The sequence below is a fragment of the Triticum dicoccoides genome, chromosome 3A (genome assembly GCF_002162155.2).
Source record: "Triticum dicoccoides isolate Atlit2015 ecotype Zavitan chromosome 3A, WEW_v2.0, whole genome shotgun sequence".
Lineage (NCBI taxonomy): Eukaryota > Viridiplantae > Streptophyta > Magnoliopsida > Poales > Poaceae > Triticum > Triticum dicoccoides.
Window position 1 is genome coordinate 64,202,583 of NC_041384.1, and position 23,119 is coordinate 64,225,701.

The window sequence follows — 23,119 nt, forward strand, 5'->3', positions numbered from 1 at the left end:
GCCGTTGCCGTGGATTTATTTGGAAGGGGGAGGAGACTAGTGGTGGCCATTGCCTTATGCCTTGGAGTAGGGTGTGCATGGCGCGGGAGCTCGGAGGATTGGGTGTTTTGAATATCAAATGGTTTGGGTTCGCGCTGCGCTGCAGATGGCCTTGGTTACGTTGGAGTGCAGAGGAGCGGCCGTGGCATGGCCTGCCTGATATTACGGAGAAGGAGGTCCACGCAATCTTCAATGCAGCCTGCCGCATCACGCTCGGGTCAGGAGAGGTAGCCAAGTTCTGGACTGATAAGTGGTTGGACACCGGCTGCTCAATTGCTCAAACAGCACCGCAACTCTACTCCTTTGTCAAGGACAGGGGGAGATCTGTCAAGGAGGCGCTGACCGGGCAGGCTTGGGTACATGACATTGCGGGTGGGCTCTCCCTCCCTGCCATTGCTCAGTACCTCTCGGTCTGGGATATTGCACATGCCACTGTGTTAAATTATGAGGCGAGAGACACGCCGCGATGGCTCCTGACGGAAAATCAGCAGTTCTCTGTCCAAAGTGCATACCGCCTGTTCTTTCTGGGCAACGTTCGCTTCGACTGTTAGGGCATCTCCAGCCGCGCCCCCAACAGGCCCTCCTCAGGCGATTTTGCTGTGCCGGCGCCAAAAAACGGCCCAGTCGCGCCCCCAGAAGCCCGTTTTTCGCCATCTCGGGCCAAAACTGGTGCCGGCGGACCCAGGCCGAACCCGGCGCCCTGGGGGCGCTTGGGAAGCCGGCACAAGCAAAAAAGGCGCGTGGGTCCGCCCTGGCGGTGACCCGAGGGCCTTTTCCCGCTGTTTCTTGACGCTTTTCCCTCGCATCTCTCCTGCTCACTCGCCTTCCTCCCGCCATTCCCTCCCTTTCTCCCGCCAAACCCCCTCCCGCTCGCCTTCCAGTCGCCGCCATGCCGCCGAAGAAGTACGCCATGCCGCGCGCGGCGACAACTGCGAATGGCACCATGACCCAGCCGAAGCAGAGGAAGCCGAGGGCGCCGCCATCGAAGCCACCGGGCCTGTCGAACGCCGAGTGGAGGGTGGAAGTTCAGCGGCGCGACGCAGTCACCGCCGACCAGCGGAACAAGGCCATTGCCAAGAAGGCCCGCGACAACGCGGCGCGCGCGGCGGCGTCTTCCTCATCGGTCGACCAGGCGGGGATGATGAATCCACCCGTCGTCAGCCACGCCCAGTACGCGCCCTGGGGACAGCAAGGCGTCGGATCTCCATGGGGTTCGTCGTCGCCCGGCTACGCCGACGGCGACGCGCACGGTGGCTTCAACCCAAACGTGACCTTCCCTCATGGCCACCCCGCGACGCGCACACCCTCGCCCGCCTTCGTCGGCGTGCAGTTCCCTCCATACAACTACTCGCCGCCCGCCGCCTACGCGTCCACACCGATGCCCCATCTCCGCCGTGGACCGCTGCCCTTCTTGCACCTCGGCGACACCGACGACACAGGAGCCGACATGAACGACATCATCGCGACAGGATCGACCGCGTCTCCCGGGTTTGCCACCCAGGACGAGGTAGTGGATCTCAGCGGCGACATGGAGGCCGAGCTCGGCTATGTCTACGGCGAGGACGCGCACGAAGCGCAGGAACCCGAGAAGGAGGACGAGGACGAGAAGGAGGAGGAGGAGGAGGAGGAGCCGGCTCCTGTTCCGACGAAGGGGCGCCAGAAGAAGAAGCGGGCGGCTAGGTCAGGCGAACCGCGCATCAAGTGGACGTCCAAGGAGGAAGAATGCCTCACCGAAGCATGGAAAGTCGTCTGCCTCGACCCGACCACCGGCGCGAACCAGAGCTTGGAGACGTACTGGGACCGCATCAAGGCCGAGTTCGACGAGCGAAAGCTCGTCGACCCGTACTTCAAAGGCGTCTACATGCAGCGCGGCTCCAAGGCGATGGTGAACCATTGGGGGCGTATCCAGTTGGTGTGCAACAAATGGCATGGAATCATCGAGGAGGTCGCGACTCGCCCGGAGAGTGGCGCCAGCGTTGAGGATCAGGTATGCACGCCGTTCGCCCGCATCTCTTCGTCGTCTATGCCCGCCAACTGTTTGTTCCTCCGCGCAGCTGCTGCGTATGTTCACCATGTATCGGCGCGACAACCAAGACGCCGACTTCAAACACCTCCACGTCTACAAGCGCATTGACAAGTGCGAGAAGTGGGCGGAAGTCCGACGTGCCCTCGACAAGGCCAAGGAGACCTACAAGCCGGACGCGACGACTCCGGGCGCGTCAGAGGGACGGCCGAATGGCCACAAATTGGCATAGAAGGGGAAAAACGCCGACGCGGCAACCGCGCGAGTGCAGGAGTCCATCGAGCATTGCCTCGCCGACGCCCAGGCCCGGGCCGTCCTACGTGAAGAGAAGACCGAGGCGCGGTGGTCGTCGCTGATGAAGAACAGCGCCATCAAGCTCGACCTGCTCCGGACGAACGTCGCCACGAAGAAGAGGAACACCGACATGGCTTTTTTGATGGGCGGGGCGGACATGCTCCAGAGCGACGACGAGCAGCTCAGGGCGTGGTACATGGTGGAGCGCGGCCTCATGCTGAACCAGATGCAGACGGCAACGCCGACGACGCCGACGACGCAAGCTCCCGCGCCCACGACCACACGGACGCCAAGCCCGAACGACGCCTCTACATCGCCGCCCAACAGTGCCGAAGCCGCGCCGACACAGCCCAACACCGAAGCAGCTCCGACACCGCCGAGCCCGCGCACGCCGACTCCGCCAACGCCTGGAGCTGACCCCGCCGAGTGAATCATTGCGCACGCGAACTTGCGGCGTGCTTGTTTTTTGTAACGCCAGACTACGTCCGATCGCCGGATTTGTGGCGTCTTTTGAGAGCGGGAACGACCAAGTTTAAATTTCCCGCATCCTGGGGCCGGCGCTTGGGGGCGTGACTGGGAGCTAGGTCGCTCCCAGGGGCCGAACTAGCGCCGGCACGCCCCCAGGCCGCTCTATTTAGGCGCCCTGGGGGGCCGAACGGCTGGAGATGCCCTTACAAGCCTATTTGGAAATCCAAGCCCCCCCCCCCCCCGCGGCAAATTCTTCATGTGGCTCGTGGTGCACCGTCGTTGCCTTACGGCGGACAATCTGTAGAAAAGGAATTGGCCTACCAATGAAGTCTGCCCCTTGTGTCTTCAAGCGTCGTAAGACTGCACCCACTTGTTTCTCCACTGCCGTTTTACACAACAAGTTTGGGCGCACTTCAGATCTTGGACCGGCGCCGATTTCCTTATCTCCGATAACACCTTTGCCTCCACTCGGGAGTGGTGGTTGCAGACTAGGGCTGACATTCCCAAGAACATCCGAAGGAATTTTGACACAGTGGTGATCTTGATGCATTGGAGGATATGGAAAGAAAGAAACTCCAGGATCTTTGACCAGGTGGCAGCTTCGCCGTCCGGCGTTCTGGAGCGGGTAGTAGAAGATGTGGCCATGTGGAGGGCCGCCGGATGCATCGTCGATCTGCCAACTTAGTTGTTGTGGGGGTGTTCATGTTTTGCAAGACCGGCCCTCACCTGGGTGGTCCGAGATCGTTGCTGTAGCGGGGGCGCCTCTGGTTTTTTGGAGGCCGACCCTTGGCAGGGCTGTTTGTAAACTCTGGGTTCAGTCTAAGTTTCCTAGAATGTCCTTGCTGTATTCTCTTTTCTATCTAATAAAGTTCGGCCAATGGCCTTTCGATTCGAACAATTCCAGGCTGCCGAATGATGCCTTCGTGTCTTCTTAGTTTGTATTGGTAAGGTCCTACTGTAGGATTAGCAGATCCAATGGCGCCATGATTTCTCGAATTTACGAGCGCCATCCCATTAGGAAGGTCCAACTATCCATATGGTGTGCTATTGGTAAAGGTACATGGCGTTGGGTTAGTTATAGGGTTCCTGGTTAGCTCCACGGTTAAGTTTATTTGCTTTCCTCACTGCCTATAACGCCAACAAAGAAAATAGAAGAGTAAAAGATATGACTCCTTTATAGGTTTACACATTTTAGTTCCCATTTCAACTTATACTGTTACGATGATGTATAGACAATATATTTGAATTATAGACACACAGTGTTGGGCATTCTCGTTGCTTTTTTGTATGGTCGAAGTATGTCTCTTGTCATGACAACGTGAGCAATATTTGGTTCAGCTGGTGGACCAGTAGCCCCTATTTTCCTAGTGTATGGAATTGTATAACCACCGAGTGTTAAAATCATCTATCTATTACTCCCTCCGTCTCATAATATAAGAGCGTTTTTTACACTACACTAGGGTAAAAACACTCTTATATTATGGGACGGAGAGTGTATTTAATTTCTAGCTGCATGCCTCCATAATGCCCAATTCAAAACTGTAGTACACGGTTTGCATCTTGAATCAATGTCTACATCATATTTGTAACATGTTCCATCCATCTCTGTGTCATGCAGCAGCAACTGCACCGGCTTGTCATCGACGGCGCCCAAGATGAAGATGCTGGTGGTGGCCTTGAGGGCGGTGGGTTTACCTTCAATTGTTTATGTGAAACCACGGGCGGCCTTCCCGTGACCTGAGGCCTGAATAGTAATTATTTGAGCATGGTTCTGCCATTTTTTGAGCTATAGTAGATCAGAAGGTCTGGTTCTTGGTCTCATGCTGCTGCTAATCTTGTTCTTGGTCTCATGCTGCTGCTAATCGTTGTGAAATCATTAGTGTGCCGTACTACACACATATACTAGATCGCAAGTAAAGTTGCGGCTCTGGCCATAGCTTTGGTAGCTTTTGGCTTTCCTTTTTAGTTGCTTGTAAGGAAACCATATGTTTTTTTTTCTTTTGATGTTTGTAACAAAAACTACTGTTCTGTTATGCGAGTACGTTAGTTAACCGGGCTGTTAACTACATCTCTTTTAAGAATCTTTTACTGGTTTTTCCAAAGAATTTTGGAGATGTTTAATTTACTTTTCCCAGTAGAATTACATCTTCTTGTTTTAATCAGTCATTCAATTCACTGTCAACAGAAAGTATTTTTACTTTTAAGATAACCACCATGACTTAATATTTGCAATCTGACTAGCTACTCCTTTGCAATTCTTTGCAGTGGCGTGGGTACAAAATCAGATCCACAACTCTCGTTGGTGCGACCTGGCAGTTGTTGCAGTCTCCAGCGATGGTGCTGTGTCGCATTGCTTCCACAGCTGACAACACAGATAGGTTATTGTGCCATAACCTCTGCGTCGACTAACACGACCACCTTCTCCGCTATCACTATTTAGGTGAGTCCCTGGTCTCTCCTTCAACCTCTGTTTGCTGTGAACTTTGAGACATGGCCACTTTGTGTGCTGACCATTGAGCCGTGGTTGATTCTGTGGTGGTGGACCCAAGCTTTTTTTGCTTATAGTCTTCTAGCTATTATTTCCCCCATTGTTTACTTAGGTAGTTTGATAAGGGTGACTTGTGTTGGTTCAATGTTGACAACTCTAGGCTGCCCTGGAGTAGTGGTGGAGATGGCGAAGCAGCAGGCCATCCTGAAGTGCATCCAGGATGAGGCCTATGTCTAGGTGAACCGAGTGTTCATCCGACAGGAACGGGTGGCGACCGACGCGCTTTTCGTCGAACTAGACGCAAAAGCGGAGGCCGATGCAGAGGAGCCGGAGTTGCGGTTGGCGCCCATGTACCCGGAGCCAAGCACGGAGATCGTGGACATCTCCGACGAGGACTAGGCTAGTGTAAGTTAGTTGATCTATGTACTATGTAGGTTTTCCTCTTTTGCATGTTTTGTATGGATTTATGGTTTCAAGTATGAGGTATCCGAATGCAGAGAAATAAATTTGAGGTGTGACTGGTCACTGCCCGTTGGACGTGTCCGCGGGCTTTTGAGGGCCCGGATTAGCTGTTCACGGCTGTAGATGCTTTTAGAAGTTGAAGGTTCGATTTAGCTTTCATCTTACAGATTTAAGGTCTGTTTTGGAATTATCATTTTTTTGGCGAACTCAGTCCTCCGCACACCATCTGTTCGAGAATCACCACAAGGCGTGCCGTCAGGGTACAAGGCGCGCCTCCTGCACTGAACCATGTTTCCATCATGTGTGTGGACATCGATCGATGGAGCTGCAACTACTGAAACTGCTGCTCGCCGGCTCCCATGCCTTTTGCTGATTGCAATCTTTGTGAGAGGAGCACGCAACCATTCCTCTTCCTGGTGGCACGCAACCATTCCTCCCACTGGGATGGAGACAGGGTCAACCGGCCGGTTCCGGCGGCTCACACTAATTGCCATCTACTAGAGGTGCACGGTGCACCAACTATGCATACCCAAACCAAGTAGTAGTACCCTTCTCGTCCGTAGCTAGTCCGTCCGGCCGGGTCCTCCGCCATGAAGAGTGGTGTGTCCACGCTTCTCCGGCTCCTCTTCCTAATTTGCCTTATTCTAGCAGCCAGCGCCACCGGAGAGGGCGATGACCAGCTCCTCTACTCCGGCTTCACCGGCGCCAACCTCGCCCTGGACGGCGCGGCCACGGTGACCCCAGGCGGCCTCCTCGAGCTCACCAACGGCACGGACCAGCAGAAGGGCCACGCCTTCTACCCGACTCCCCTCCGCTTCGCCGGAGGGTCTCCCGGCGCCGTCGTTCGGTCCTTCTCGGCCTCCTTCGTGTTTGCCATCCAGTCCATCTACACCGACCTGAGCGCCCACGGCATGGCCTTCGTGGTGGCGTCGAGCACCAACTTCTCCTCCGCGCTGCCCGGCCAGCTCCTGGGCCTCACCGACGTCCAGAACAACGGCAACGGCAGCAACCACTTCTTCGCCGTCGAGCTCGACACCATCCAGAACAAGGAGTTCGACGACCTCGACGCCAACCACGCCGGCGCCAACGTCAACGGCCTCCGCTCGCTGCAGTCCTACTACGCCGGCTACTTCGACGACGACGACGGTAGCTTCCGCAACCTGAGCCTGATCAGCCGCGAGGCCATGCAGGTGTGGGTGGATTACGACCACAGGGTCGCTCAAATCACCGTCACCATGGCTCCCCTCAACGTGGGCAGACCAGTAAGGCCGTTGTTCACGGCCACCTACAACCTCACGACCGCGGTCACAGACGTCGCGTATGTCGGCTTCTCCTCCGCGACCGGCACGATCAATGTGCGACACTATGTGCTTGGCTGGAGCTTCGCCATGAACGGTCCGGCTCCAGCCATCGACATCTCAAAGCTACCAAAGCTTCCCCGCATGGGACCGAAGCCACGGTCCAAGGTGCTGGACATTGTTCTGCCAATAGCATCCGGAGCGTTCGTCCTCAGCATGGGCGCCATTGTTCTCCTGGTGCTACGGAGACGGTTTCGGTATGCCGAGCTGCGAGAAGATTGGGAGGTCGAGTTCGGTCCACAACGGTTCTCCTACAAGGATCTGTACTGTGCAACGGAAGGTTTCAGCGACACACACCTGCTTGGAATTGGAGGATTCGGGAGGGTGTACAAGGGCATCCTTCCAGTGTCTACTAGAATGGAGGTTGCTGTGAAGAAGGTTGCACACGACTCGAAGCAGGGCATCAAAGAATTCATTTCAGAGGTTGTCAGCATAGGACGTCTCCAGCACCGCAATCTAGCGCCATTGCTTGGCTACTGCAGACGGAGAGGTGAACTGTTTCTGGTGTACAAGTACATGCCAAACGGGAGCGTTGACAAGTACTTGCACGGTAGAGAAGGCAAACCAATTTTGAATTGGGCTCAGAGGTGGCATATTGTCAAAGGCATTGCATCATGCTTGGTCTACCTTCATGAAGAGTGGGAGAAAGTGGTCATCCACCGGGACATCAAAGCCAGTAACGTCCTCCTCGATGGCGACATGAATGGAAGACTCGGTGACTTTGGCCTCGCAAGGCTGTACGACCACGACACCGACCCGCAAACCACACACATGGTGGGAACCATAGGATACCTCGCTCCTGAGCTAGGGCATACTAGCAAAGCGACACCTCTCACCGACGTGTTTGCCTTTGGAGTGTTTATTCTTGAAGTTACTTGTGGGCAGAGGCCTGTCAATCCAAACTTAGAGGATAGCCAAGTATTGTTGGTCGAATCGGTGCTCGATCAATGGAACAAGGGATCGCTCCTTGATCCCGTGGATAAGCAGCTTGGGGGCAACTACAACGCCGACGAGGCATGTGTGGCTCTAAAGCTAGGCCTGCTATGCTCTCACCCATTCGCCAATGCAAGGCCTACCATGCGGCAGGTGATGCAGTACCTTGATGGCGACATGCCATTGCCGGAGATGTCACCGACGGATTTAAGCTTTCAGATGATGACCATAATGCAGAATGGAGGATTTGATCAATTCATCATGACGTATCCTTCATCAACAGCGCGTATTGACAGCACATCCGTCCTTACAGTTGGGAGGTGAATTGCATGATCCTCACTGTGATATGTGACTTGAGTCATTCTGCCTTCTTAGTGCCCGGTTAATTCGAGCTTTGTGTTCTTTTTGCTTGTCACTTTTGTACGATGTTTTTTTTTCGAAAAGGAGGAATACTCCCGGCCTCTGCATCTGGACGATGCATATGGCCACTTTATTGATTATTAACACAAGACCTTACAAAGTCGTACAATAGTAAGACCAAAGCCACCATCTTCGCAACCTCTGTCACTACTCCTATCTAACTGATGAAGGGCGCTGATGGTCTGGGCCTAATACCAAACAGACCTCGCAGCCAAACCTAACATCTGAGACCTGAGGTCCCAATCAGGACTCCTTCCGGGTATGGGCACCCACCAGTTCGGCGTGCTCGTCAACCAGGCCCCCTGCCGGGTATGAGGCCGCCGCAGCCACGTACCATCAATCCATCTTCAGAGCTGAACTGTTGCATGAACCGTGCCAGGCCTCACTGCCATCGACGCCACCACGACGCCAGACAGCGCCACCATCCTGCACTCGTCCATCATCACACGCCCACCGGCGAGACCCCCGCTGCTCCATGCCGCTGAGACCCGCCGTTGTCGACGTGCCAGATGCCACGCCGCTCCTCCTCTTGTCCCCTCCAGCCAACATTTGCTCCAAAACGATGCCCCCAGGAGGGAGAACGACATCGAAACGTCGCCATCGTCCGATCCGGTAGATCCAGATCAAGGGTTTCCCCCGGAGCCTTTCGATCAGGTTGACGTGACCTGCAACGACGATGCCTCGAGAAGGGAACAACGTCCGAGACGCCGCCATCATCCGCCATGACCGCAGTCAGACGCGATTTTCACCGGAGGCCACGGCGTCCCGATCTCGCGGTTGGCTGGAACGGAGCCCTCCGCCGAACCGGTGACGTTGCCGCCGATCCGATCCCACCGCCGTGCGACGCCCCGATGGAGAACCCGATCTAGATCGAAGACGACCTCGACCGAAACCCTGCCACCAGCACCGCCACACCGCGCCACCTCCTCCTAGCCCAGTCGCCGCCGGATCCAGCCGTCCCCACCTCCGGGAGACCAGCCGGACGAGGCGCCCCTTGTCCCCGATCTGACGGCCCGCGCCGCCGCCACGAGGGCCAGAGGAAGGAGGGAATGCCCCGCCGCCGCCCGCGCCGCGCGGGCTTTGCCCGGCGGGCGCACTCCGGCGGCGGCGAGGGGGAGGCGACGCTGGGGAGGCGACGGCGGCGGCGGCCGATCGATCTCCCGAGGCGCGCGCGCGGAGCGTGCCGCGGGAGCGGGAGGTGAGCAACTAATGGCGCAAAACTGTTACTGTTGTGCACTTCATCTTTCTCTCAAGTTCTACAATATACATGTTGCTGTTTGGGTTCTGGGGCCACTTTTGTACGATGTAATGGATGTTTGATACTCTAATCTTAGCAAATATGGATGTGTGCATCGTCTGATGCAGAGGCGGGGTAAACCGTCATTTTTTTTTAAATGGCTCTATCCTTCACTAAACCAACATATAATTACAATGAAGGACATGTACTAAAACTGCTAGGAAGTGTAATAACTGGTGCATACATACTGTAAAGAAAAACATGTGCATATATAGAATATACTTGTTGGCAAAATACATGTATTTATTGGCCAGAATTATATGGACAACACATACAATTACTGCCCTTGTGACTAATTCTAAAGAATTAATATATGGTCATATGTTATTCAAAATAACTAGCTTAGTTTCTTTCTTGAAAGATCCAACGGATACTGGCTTTCTATATATCAAGGAGATAACATTTTGCACATTTCTACGATAACGTGGATATGTTAATAGCAAGAAGATGCAAATTATATCCAGGCTCTACACCATCACGATATCAAAAACTAGTCAAGACATTGAGAATGTAGAAAAGCAAATTATTAAAAAAAAATGCATAGCTCACGCATCAACACGCAACAAAACCAACCACAGACCTTGGCAACACAGACATGGAGTCTTGAAACCACCTTACAAAGTTGATCTCATCCAATGCTACAGTCTCCTCAGTGGACCGACTCCTCTCCCTCCTCCCTTCGCTTTCACATTTCTCTCATGCTTTTCCTGAAACTCCAGCCATGCAACCGGATCGCCCTGGGTTAGCCACACAGAAAAATGGCTGTCGCAGTAGACTTTTATCAGAGAATAGACAAGCTCTTCTGCAGGCACCCGTTTGACTCTACAAACAACACGTCCATCAGTTTGGGACCGTCCAACCCGACATGGAGACGTGCATGATGTAGGTGTCCACCGTGTAGCGACGGCCCAGTCCTTGGTGTTGGGCGGATGAGGATGTCCTTACATACAGTATGTAGAAAACTCTAGGCTAGCTACATTATATGTGCGGTGCATACCTAGCCCGGACCACCTCAGATTCAGCAGAGAAGTCCAACACAAGTGCATATGCAGACCGCTAGCCAGAGGACGCCGGGATTGACCATGACGGATCATGCATACCCAGTCGTTTTAGACGACTATCCAGACTTATCACCAACAGAAGTGTACGCATGCTACTCTACTTTCTGGCTTGATATTCAAAGGCTCTTCCCTCGTCTCGGAGGAGAGAATTATAACAACGTGTTGCTACTTGCTAGTGGTTGCCGTCTAAATCAGTCTGATTTAGACGGTTCCACAAAGATGTTCAGACTTCAGCGTCGATGGGGAGACAATTTTTCAGTATCTAGGAAGAAAATTGAACCTGTTGGACCACTTTCTCTTCGATTGCACACGTGGATGGTGATGTGTCTCTTGCTTGCGACTTAGCAAAATTACTAAGTACTATAAATTTTATGGATTTACTTCTTAGTAAATAATCATGGGCAGTTGTTTGCCACTGTCACGCGCACATACAGCAGTACTACTTAGATAGGATAGCCACACCGGTACTAGTTGTTTATCAGCCACAAAATATCGTAATATTTTCCTTGCCAGAGAGCTCAAGGCATGGCTCCGAGGGAGCACATCTTCTTCCTCCTCTATGCCATCCCACTCCTCGTTCTTCCCTGTGCTGCATCCACAACCAGCAACGACAGTTTCAGTTTTCTATACAACGGCTTCTCCGGTGTCAACCTCACCCTCGACGGCAGCGCCAAGGTGACGCCGGAGGGGCTCCTCGAGCTCACCAACGACACCATCAACCTCGGCCACGCCTTGTACCCGACCCCGCTGAGCCTGCGCGGGTCGCCCAACGGCACGGTGCGGTCCTTCTCCCTCAGCTTCGCCTTCGCCATCCTCTCCGTCCACGACGGCATAAGCGCCGACGGCATGGCCTTCTTTGTCGCCCCCACCAAGAACCTCTCCAACACGTGGGCGCAGTACATGGGCCTCCTCAACAGCGGCAACAATGGCAACGCCAGCAACCACATGTTCGCCGTCGAGCTCGACACCACCCAGAACAAGGAGTTCCAGGACATGGACAACAACCACGTTGGCATCGACATCAACAGCCTCAACTCCTTGCAGGCCTACCGCACTGGGTACTACGATGATGAGAGTAGAGCCTTCAACAACTTGACTCTTATCAGCGGCAAGGCGATGCAGGTATGGGCTGACTATGATGGGGTGTCCACGCAGATCAACGTGTTCTTGGCTCCTCTGGGAGTAGCTAAGCCGGTGAGGCCGCTGCTTTCATCTCCCTACAACCTCTCCACAGTTCTGAGAGAACCATCGTACATCGGCTTCGCAGCCACTACCGGCGCAATCAGCACGATCCACTGCGTTCTCGGCTGGAGCTTCGCCGTAAACGGCCCTGCTCCAGCCATCGACACATCTAAGCTCCCAAAGCTACCACGTCTTGGCCCAGAGCCTCGCTCCAAGGTCCTGGAGATCACCCTGCCTATTGCCACGGCCACGTTCGTCCTTGTAGTAGGAACTGTCATCATTTTGTTTCTTCGCAAGAGATTCAGGTACAGGGAGCTGCGGGAAGATTGGGAGGTCGATTTCGGGCCACACCGCTTCTCCTTCAAGGACCTGTTCCATGCCACGGAAGGGTTCAAGGAAAAGAATCTGCTTGGTGTGGGCGGGTTCGGCAAGGTATACAAAGGGACACTCCCAAAGTCCAAACTGAAAGTGGCGGTGAAGAGAGTGTCTCACGAGTCGAGGCAAGGGATGAAGGAGTTCATCGCGGAGGTTGTCAGTATCGGCCGGCTCAGACACCGCAACCTTGTGCCCCTGCTTGGCTATTGCCGAAGGAAAGGTGAACTTCTTTTGGTTTATGACTACATGTCAAATGGAAGCCTCAATCAGTATTTATACTTTAAAGATGGCAAGCCATCACTGAATTGGGAGGAGAGGTTACATATTATCAAGGGTGTCGCGTTCGGATTGTTTTACCTTCACGAGAAGTGGGAGAAAGTTGTCATACACCGAGACGTCAAGCCGAGCAACGTGCTTCTGGACAGTGAAATGAATGCAAGACTAGGTGACTTTGGTCTCTCAAGGTTGTACGATCATGGCACTGATCCACAAACCACACATATGGTTGGAACCATGGGATACCTGGCGCCTGAGTTCGTACGGACGGGCAAGGCATCCCCTCTGACGGACGTGTTTGCATTCGGCATATTTCTCCTTGAGGTTACTTCTGGGCAGAGGCCTATCAAGCAGAACCCATTTGGCAACAAACATACATTGGTCGACTGGGTTATAGAGCGTTGGCACAACGGATCGCTCATGGATACCGTGGATCAGAGACTGCGGGGTGACTACAACATCGATGATGCATCATTGGTGCTGAAGCTAGGGCTTCTGTGCTCGCACCCTTTTACTAGCGCAAGGCCCACAATGCGGCAAGTCATGCAGTATCTCGAAGGTGATACACCACTCCCAGAGCTAACACCAGCACACTTCAGCTTCACTATGCAGGCCTTGACGCAAAACAGAGGATTGGAATCACCAAACTTGCAATACCCTCAGTTATCGACGAGTTTTGCCACTTTTTCCGACCTTTCAGGAGGAAGATAACATATACATATACGGTGTTCAGTGTTATCGTGTCTCTCTTAGATGTTAAAACATCTACTTTCTTGTGCATTTCGTCTGGATAGATACTATATTTTAATGTATTCAAACACTAGCTAGGGAGCATATCAAACATTTACTTCACTTCAGATGTTACTCTGGTTGTCTATGCTCAGTTTAATTACTCACGGGGTTAATGAATCAATCTTCTGTATGTTCTACATGGTTCCAGTCTGAAACTACTTGGTGTATGTAAGCACCTAGCATGTACATGTGAACTCATGAATTTTACAGAAGTTTCTGTCTGTGCTTGTTTGGAATTCCTTTGAGAAACAATGAGAGTTCACTAACTGAATGGATTACATCGTCTCGTGAGTTGTCTGAAACATCATGGCCTTTGGGTCAGTTTGAGTGATATATACAGGTGTCAGTCGTGGAGCTTGAAAGAAATCTTAGGAGGGACGAAGCTGTAACTTTTTAGGACTACCCCAAATCGTCCGGGTTAAATCAATTGTACTTGAAGTGTCGATCTTGCGTACCATAAACTTTGCAATTCCACAAAAGGGTCAGCATAAGGACTGCTTATTCGAACCACAAAAGGGTCCGCTGTGTGGTATCCCTGAAGATTCGAACCACATCTTCTTCTCCTGTGTGTCCGTTTAATTCGTGTGGAGCTGCTTTAGAGAGGTAGTGGGAGGTGATTGGTGCCACACCAACTTTCCCGACCTTTTTGCCGAACTTTAGAACTTCCCCCTGCCCTCTTGCCACATTAGGTGGCTTGAGATTGGGGCACTCGCCTGGACCCTCTGGACGATTCGCAATAAGCTTGTGATTCAGCGCATCCTTCTTCGACGGGCTACTGACGCTCTTTTCAAACTGTCTGGTTTCTTGCAGCTTTGGCGGTCGCTTAGCGGCCTTCGGGACCGGGACGCCATCTCCGCCTTCATCGCCGACCTTCGCTCGATGGCCTTTCGTCTGTCGCCGCCGCCGCCCCCTCCGCCTCCTCCGGAGCCAGATTAGGCGCCGGACCTGTTCTCCGGCTTCGGCCTTTCTTTTCTTTGTTGTTTTTTGGGCTTGTTGAGCTGTGCCCTCAGCGGAACCTTTGTACCTCTTGTTGTGTATCTTGGGTGTGTGTGTTCCGGACTAGTCCGTGTATGTGTGCTTTTGACGGTTTGCTTTATTTATAAAGCGGGGCGAAAGCCTTTTTCGGTAAGGACTGCTTTAAATCTGCTCGCCACAGATCATCACTTTGATTAGGTGGATAATTGCCAAATATGTGGACATAATGCTGGATCCCGTTCCAAGAATTTAATCCCTCGGAACAAGACTTCGATTGTTCGAGTTTGATTTGTTATTTATGACTTTGATGTTCAAACTAGAGTAGCAAGAGAGGAGGCCGAGCATTCAGTAGCTTCACATTCACCTCTATTTCTTTTGTATAAAATGAATCGACAGTATATTAGCATTCCCCTAAACCATGGCTAGATTCGGTCCTTTATAAACAACAAATGTATCTAGTGCAAAACATCTGACCTAGTTAGAATCCCCCACTAATTAAGATGCAGCGGAAAACTAGGAATCGAACTGGATAAAATTACCGAATGGGGAGGGAGAGTAGACTGATCTTGCTGCTCACTGGCTCACCGCGCGTAGAGCCGGCGTCGCCCTGATGCGGAGCGCGGCCGCGACGAGGCGTCGAGGCCTCTGGCCATCTGACGGGCTGGAGAACGCACGCCCGCCGCCCCCCGCGCCCGAACGCATCTGCCCCGGCCCCAGCCAGACCCCGTTCCCCAACGCAAGTCCGCGCGAGAGTCTAGACGAGAAGAACAGAGTTTTTTTCCTAGATGGAGCAGAACAGAGCTGGTCACTGCTGGCTGCACACTATACGGCACCTATACCGAGGCGCCCCAGTTTTTTTTTTGTATTTTTTTCTGTTTGTGGTTTCAAAAATATGAATTTATAAGAAAGATGTTCATGAACGTAGTAAATGTCCCGAATTCTGAAACAAAATCACGAATTAAACAATGTTCGCATATTTAGAAAAAAATACGAATCCAAACATTGTTTTCGAAAATAATCACGATTCAAAAAATACACAGGATTCCAAAAAATACACAGGATTCCAAAAAATGTTCATGGTTTTAAAAAATAATCTTGAATTTCGAAAATATTAGTGAGCTTAAAAAATGATCACAAGTTTTTTTTAAATGATAACAAATTTCAAAAAATTGTTCTCGACTTCAAAAAAATGTTTACGAATTCAAAAAAATATTATGAACTAAAATTATATCCGTGAATTAGAAAAACATTTGCGAATTAAAAAACTGTGACTTAAAAATGTTCACATACATAGAAAAATATGTAGGTGGATCCAAAAGTCATTCATGAATTGCAAAAAATTATTCATGAATTCAAAAAATATTTGCAGATTCAAAAAAATATTCACAAATTTAAAAATAATCTTACCAAAATTATTAAAAAAAGAAAAGGATAAAGGAAGAAAATAAGAAAAAAGACAAAAGACAAAAATAGAAAAAGGAAAATAAAAACAGGACGAAAAACCAAAAGAACAAGAAAAACCCGCTGGGAGAAACCAGTATAGGCCGGTCCGTACAGAGGACGTGGCACATGGGGAGGTATGCGTTGGGTTGCTATCCAGTGACACATACCATATAGGAATCACCCCTATAGCGCCGGTTGCAAACCACTAGTGGTTGCGGCCTGCCAATGCGGGCTGCTTAAGAGGAAGCTGAGTGCTTATTTCACCGGACTTGTAAAGCATAAATCTATTTCGGTTTATTTCATGAAATTGAAATATTTGATATTTAAAGTTTAGCATGCTTCATAATTACATATTAATGTCATTTTTTTCAGAAAGGAGGATAACTCCCGGCCTCTGCATCAGAACAATGCATATAACTATATATTATTAAGAATACAAAATCCAGCAAGCGAACAACATTGAACCGGAAATAAAGCGAAAAGAAAATCCGAAGTCGCATGCCTCACGATAGTGACTGCTCTAAATAACTACTAATCCTATGTTACAAGACGAGAGCAAAAAGAAAAATGCACAACTCGTAGGCTACACTTTTAAGAAGGAATCGTCGCGCGTGCATTGATGATGACGAGTCCAACATGAGGTTGAACTTCGGATTCTCATCCCCAAACCAAACTTCAATCCATCACGTTCAGCAAGGACACGACACAAACGCGTCGACATAGTGATGGGAGGCGGCCGACTGATGACTAGTAAGACTTATCGAAGATGGAAACAAAGGAATGTCCCAATCTTCCATCGTATCAACTATCAAGTACGTACTACAAGAGAATGTGAAAAGGAGGACTAAAATGCATCAGATATTTCTTGGAGAACCACGCAGATAAGGATCCCCAGAACACACGGCCGTTAAGCGGCCACAAGCACCGGTAACTACCACAACTCCAGGTTAACATACACGAGCTCCTCTGCAAGGCGCGTGGGATCGGCAGAGTAGCAGCCTGTCGCTCTGCTTCACACCATGGCGTCTGCAGGCGACGTGTTCGACCATGGACGCCATGGCACCAGCCTTACCAAGGTCGCGCAGGCCACGAGGTGCTGTCCGACCAGTCCCGTCGACGCGCAGTCTCCTCCGAAGCCGCTGCTGGTGGCCGCCCCGTGCGACGCAGGGGAGTACCCGGTGCTGCTCTTCCTGCACGGCTACCTCTGCAACAACTACTTCTACTCCCAGCTGCTCCAGCATGTCGCCTCCCATGGCTTCATCGTCGTCGGTCCTCAGGTATCTTATATCAACAAGGTCGTCAAGCTAATGTCGGCGCGGCAATGAATTTCTGCTCCAGAGATGAACACTGAACTCGAGTACAATTGTAGCTGTACACGGTATCCGGGCCCGATACCACCGGCGAGATAAACTCGGCGGCCGCCGTCATCGACTGGCTCGCTGTCGGCCTTTCTTCCAAGCTCCCACCCGGTGTTCGACCGAACCTAACTGCGGTCAGTTTACCATCGATTGCTCTCTAATTTAACCGAACAATTATTCATCAAGATACTAACAATTGCATCATCATTCATCAGGTGTCCATCTCCGGCCACAGCCGGGGCGGCAAGGTGGCCTTCGCGCTCGCGCTGGGCCACGCCAAGACCACCCTGCCTCTCGCGGCCCTCATCGCCGTCGACCCCGTGGACGGCACCGGCATGGGCGACCAGACGCCCCCGCCGATCCTGGTCTACAAGCCGAACGCGCTGCGCGTCCCGGCGCCGGTCATGGTCATCGGCACGGGCCTCGGCGAGCTGCCCCGCAACGCCCTGTTCCCGCCGTGCGCGCCTCTGGGCGTGAGCCACGCGGAGTTCTACGACGAGTGCTCGGCGCCGGCGTGCCACCTGGTGGCGAGGGACTACGGGCACACCGACATGATGGACGACGTGACGACGGGCGCCAAGGGGCTGGCCACGCGCGCCCTGTGCAAGAGCGGCGGGGCCAGGGCGCCCATGAGGCGGTTCGTCGCCGGCGGCATGGTGGCGTTCCTCAACAAGTGGGTGGAGGGGAAGCCCGAGTGGTTGGATGCCATGAGGGAGCGAACGGATGTCACGCCTGTGGTGCTGTCCGTGGTGGAGTTCCGTGATGAGTAGCCAGGATACTGATGCCTTGTCAGTCCTCATTAGAGTTTCAATCGATAGCGGTTACTCATAGCTCCTGTGCGACACATTTGAGGTGAATTAGCAAGGGTGCGACGTTGTTCGAGCGAATGGCTGTGATGCGATAATTTTGACCAGGTAAATAGCCCACGCACAACATGGCTGTTAAACTCAAATGATGCCCTCGTTAGCTGTTGGGGGCTGGACCCACCACTTATTCACGTAAGCGCGGGACCCACCACTTGTCTACTCGTGGGACCCACCTCCTTGCAGCTAGAAGAGACGAGCGCCCATGCCCGTCCGCCCGCTGCCACCCATTCATCCCCTTTCCCCAATCTTTCTCTTCTCCGGCGACCTAGCGCAAATGTCTACCTCCTCCGCCACACATTTAGAATGATGACAGTATGGACCGGTGCTGCTCACAAGGTGCCCTGACTGCCCACGCCCAGACCCTCTTAAACGGCTGGTCACTAAGAGGGATGACAATGGCAATCTTGGGCGGGAATTTGTGAAATGCTTGAGCAAACCAATGGCAGGAAGGGATGGCAAGGTTAGATCTCAGTTCTAAGCCCGTTCTTTCGCTGTCTTTTGCTCTGATTTCTCCATGTTTTGTTTTTCTCCTCGATTGGATTTTAGGGTTCATGTTGTTGTTTTCAGATCCTGAAGAAATGTTACCATTTCGAGTAGATTGATGAATATGTTGATAGGATTCAGTTTGAGGGCTACGTTGATCCGAGCGTGGCCGCAACCTGGGAGCTCAATTTGGGCGGGGTGCCGCCGATTGCTGTGGAGAATATGGGGAGCTCGGGCGGAGGGGCGGGCAGAGTCGTGCCGATGGCGATGTATGTGCGCAATGCTGAACTGCATGCGGAGTTCGAATTGACCGAGGAACTGAAGAAGATCAAGAAACATCTAATGCAGATGATCGATTTGCAGAAACAAGTAAATTTCATGGCAGGGAGGTTCTATTGTTGTATCATTGCTCTGTTTTTGTTTTATTTCTTGTTCATCCGTCATTAGAATGGGCATTTAGGCCTGTCAGGGTAGAGGATGTGATCTGTGCGCCATGCCAAGTTATGTATCTGAATTGAAGCAGCAATTTGGAACACAAATTATTCAGTGTTCGTGATGTGTTTCCTCTATTTTTGTTCTTCAGTTAACAGAGTACACACCCAAATTCAATTTCTAGTAAAAAACAAAACTGGGCTGTCGAATAGATGTTGGGCCGTAAGAAAATAACCATGCCCAAATAGAGACCAGCCCACCCGCGTAGGGGCACGAGCTCACTCGCGTAGGGACACCAACCCACCTCTAACTTTGGCAAATAAAATGTTACTTGTTTTTACTTTGACCTTTTTCTTGCACTAAATTTTGTGATGGACATTTTTTGATGCACTAAAACTAAATGTTACTTGTTTTTATGCATGTCTACGGTTCCATGAACTAAAAGAGTTGCATGCTTGCATGAAGTAAATTAGTTTGCATTTCCTAGTTGCAGGTCGATAGTGGGTTTGCATGGGGCTCCTAGTTGCATGTCTATGGTTTGGGTCATGACCCATTATTTGGCCAATATTTTGAAGATGGTGTGTGTGGTGATTGGGGTGTAGCAACCCGGGCCCGTAGCAACCCATAGCAATACACAAATAATAGCAAGAACAACCCATAGCAATCTACAAATAATAGCACGAAACACACAATATATATAGTAGCATAACGATTATATAGAAGCATAATGATTGCAATCCATAGTTCCATGATAGCCTTACAACTCCACGATATCCTTACAACTTAAAATACTAATACAACTTAATAATAGTAGCATAACGATTACAACTTAAAATACTAATATGATAGATATATAGCAAGCTAGATAGATCGGGAGCACCAAACGCGGGTTCTTCGGGTTCTTCTCCTCCTCCTCCGGGTGAACACCACCTCGCTCCTCCGGGCGCCCTTCACGCCTCCCCGTTGTTGATGGGGTACGGGAGCGTGTGCATAACATCATTGTTGGGGAAGATGTTGTTGAAGTCGGTGAAGATGTTATGGCTGGTGAAAGCTATGAACTCACAACCAACCCAATACACTCGCCCGAGGAGGTGGAAAGCATCGAAGGGGTTAGTGAACATAGCGAGGAGCCCCACCACAACGCCATTGTGGTTGACCTCCTCAAGATGGTACATCCTCGAAGAGCCGCGGGGGAGGTGGCGGAAGCCGGTCGCAAGGAAGAACTCCGTTAACTCCCTTGCGCCCCTCCACCTTGAGATCGCCCACACCCTAAGGGTTCTCTCTACGTACACTCCGGCCGGGTAGAGTGAGGGAGTCCTGGATTAGGGGGTGTTCGGGTAGCCGGACTATACCTTCAGCCGGACTCCTGGACTATGAAGACGCAAGATTGAAGACTTCGTCCCATGTCCGGATGGGACTTTCCTTGGCGTGGAAGGCAAGCTTGGCGATGCGGATATTCAAGATCTCCTACCCTTGTAACCGACTCTGTGTAACCCTAACCCTATCCGGTGTCTATATAAACCGGAGGGTTGTAGTCCGTAGGCAATCAACTCCATACACAACAATCATACCATAGGCTAGCTTCTAGGGTTTAGCCTCCTTGATCTCGTGGTAGATCTACTCTTGTATTACCCATATCATCAATATTAATCAAGCAGGAGTAGGGTATTACCTCCATCGAGAGGGCCCGAACCTGGGTAAAAAACATCGTGTCCCTTGTCTCCTGTTACCATCCGGCCTTGACGCACAGTTCGGGACCCCTTACCCGAGATCCGCCGGTTTTGACACCGACATTGGTGCTTTCATTGAGAGTTCCTCTGTGTCGTCGCCTTTAGGCCCAATGGCTCCTTTGATCATCAACAACGATACGGTTCAGAGTGAGACTTTTCTCCCCGGACAGATCTTCGTCTTCGGCGGCTTCGCTCTGCGGGCCAATTCGCTCGGCCACCTTGAGCAGATCAAAAGCTACGCCCCTGGCCATCAGGTCAGGTTTGGAAGCCTAAACTACACGGCTGACATCCACGGGGACTTGATCTTCGACGGATTCGAGCCACAGCTAAGCACGCCGCACTGTCTCGATGGGCATGATGTAGCTCTGCCGCCGAACAGCGCCTTGGAGGCAGCACACGCATCAGTTCCGACCATTAATTCAGAGCCTACTGCGCCGATCGAGGATTAGCGGTTGGACGCTGCCTCAGGGGCTGCGATTTCAGAGGCGATCGAGCCGAACTCCAGCCCCGCACTCCGCATGGCCCGTGACTCCGAGAAACCGGATTCCTCTCCGAACTCCGAGCCCCCCATGCCCCTGCCGATCGAATCCGATTGGGCGCGATAATGGAGTTCACCGCCGCGGACATCTTTCAGCATTCGCCTCTTGGCGATATCCTGAATTCTCTTAAGTCTCTCTCTTTATCAGGAGAGCCCTGGCCGGACTACGGTCAGCGAGGGTGGGATACGGATGATGAGGAAATTCAAAGCCCACCCACCACCCACTTTGTAGCCACTGTCGACGATCTAACCGACATGCTTGACTTCAGCTCCGAAGACATCGACGGCATGGACGACGATGTAGGAGACGAACAGGAACCAGCACCTGTAGGGCGCTGGAAGGCCACCTCGTCATATGACATATATATGGTGGATACTCCAAAAGATGGAGATGGCGATGGAACAGTGGGGGATGACGCCCCCAAGAAACAGCCAAAGCGTCGGCGTCAGCGGCGCCGCTCTAAATCCCGCCAAAGCAAAAACGGTGATTCCGGCACGGGAGATAATACTACCCCGGATAGCGCCGAAGAACACCCACCTCAGCAAGATTCGGCATAGGAAGATGGAGAAGCCAGCCCTCATGAGAGAGCGGCAGACCGAGAGGTCGAGGATGATAACTATACGCCTCCCTCCGAAGACGAGGCAAGCCTCGATGATGACGAATTCGTCATACCATCAGACCCCGCCGAACAAGAGCGTTTTAAACGCAGGCTTTTAGCCACGGCAAGCAGCCTCAAGAAAAAGCAGCAACAGCTTAGAGCTGCCCAAGATTTGCTAGCCGACAGATGGACTGAAGTCCTTGCGGTCGAAGAGTATGAACTCGAACGCCCCTCCAAGAGTTACCCGAAGCGCAGGCCGCTACCCCGATCAGAGGAGGAAGCACCTACATCACCAGCGCATGACATGGCAGACCGGCCACCTCGCGGCCGCGACAGAGGGGCCTCTCGGCCCTCCACCCAAGCCATGCCCCGACGCCGCTCAACTAAGGCACGGGAAAATGCGCCCGACCTGTGAGACATACTGGAGGATAAGGCAAGACAAACAAGATCAATCTACGGATCGCACAGGCGCCCTACAACACGTGACAATGATCTTCACTCCGGATACAACAAATCCGGCCGGGCCGAACACAACAGACATAGCTCTTCCGAGCTGCGTCGTGATATAGCCCAGTACAGAGGCGCCGCACACCCGCTATGCTTCACGAATGAAGTAATGGATCATAAAATCCCAGAGGGTTTCAAACCCGTAAACATCGGATCATACGATGGCACAACAGATCCGGCGATATGGATCGAGGATTATCTCCTTCACATCCACATGGCACGCGGCGATGATCTACACGCCATCAAATACCTCCCGCTCAAACTTAAAGGACCGGCCCGACATTGGCTCAACAGCTTGCCAGCAGACTCAATCGGTTCTTGGGAGGACCTGGAAGCCGCATTCCTCGACAACTTCCAGGGCACTTACGTGCGACCGTCGGATGCCGACAACTTAAGCCACATAATTCAGCAGCCAGAGGAATCGGCCAGACAATTCTGGACACAGTTCCTAACAAAGAAAAACCAGATAGTCGACTGTCCGGACGCAGGAGCCCTAGCAGCCTTCAAGCATAACATCCGCGACGAGTGGCTTGCCCGGCACCTGGGACAGGAAAAGCCGAAATCCATGGCAGCCCTCACGACACTCATGACCCGCTTTTGCACGGGAGAAGACAGCTGGCTAGCTCGCAGCAACAACTTATCAAAGAACCTTGGTAATTCAGATACCAAGTACAAAAGTGGTAGGACACGTCGGAATAAGCAAAAACGCTGCGTTAACAG

The 23,119-nt window shown here is 52.1% G+C and overlaps 3 protein-coding genes and 1 long non-coding RNA gene across 4 annotated transcripts; 3 read left to right on the forward strand and 1 right to left on the reverse strand.

Annotated features, from left to right (window-relative positions):
- Window positions 1-6,362: 6,362 nt before the first annotated feature.
- LOC119267166 (L-type lectin-domain containing receptor kinase SIT2-like) lies at window positions 6,363-8,508 on the forward strand. The gene has a single exon (XM_037548515.1). The coding sequence runs from the start codon at window positions 6,365-6,367 to the stop codon at window positions 8,387-8,389; it is 2,025 nt and encodes a 674-aa protein (XP_037404412.1). The 5' UTR covers window positions 6,363-6,364; the 3' UTR covers window positions 8,390-8,508.
- Window positions 8,509-10,179: 1,671 nt separating this feature from the next.
- Window positions 10,180-15,121, reverse strand: LOC119267168. The gene is made up of 2 exons (XR_005132323.1): window positions 14,983-15,121; window positions 10,180-10,489 (listed from the first exon to the last, which is right to left on the reverse strand). It is a non-coding gene; the product is annotated as an uncharacterized LOC119267168 (long non-coding RNA).
- Window positions 10,840-14,406, forward strand: LOC119267167 (L-type lectin-domain containing receptor kinase SIT2-like). Its single transcript, XM_037548516.1, has 2 exons — window positions 10,840-13,235; window positions 14,279-14,406. Exons 1-2 carry the CDS (start codon window positions 11,369-11,371, stop codon window positions 14,293-14,295), a joined length of 1,884 nt encoding a protein of 627 aa, XP_037404413.1. The 5' UTR covers window positions 10,840-11,368; the 3' UTR covers window positions 14,296-14,406.
- Window positions 15,122-16,768: 1,647 nt separating the features above from the next.
- Window positions 16,769-18,131, forward strand: LOC119267169 (chlorophyllase-2-like). Its single transcript, XM_037548517.1, has 3 exons — window positions 16,769-17,163; window positions 17,256-17,378; window positions 17,460-18,131. The coding sequence occupies exons 1-3, from the start codon at window positions 16,906-16,908 to the stop codon at window positions 18,012-18,014; spliced, it is 936 nt and encodes a 311-aa protein (XP_037404414.1). The 5' UTR covers window positions 16,769-16,905; the 3' UTR covers window positions 18,015-18,131.
- Window positions 18,132-23,119: the final 4,988 nt, after the last annotated feature.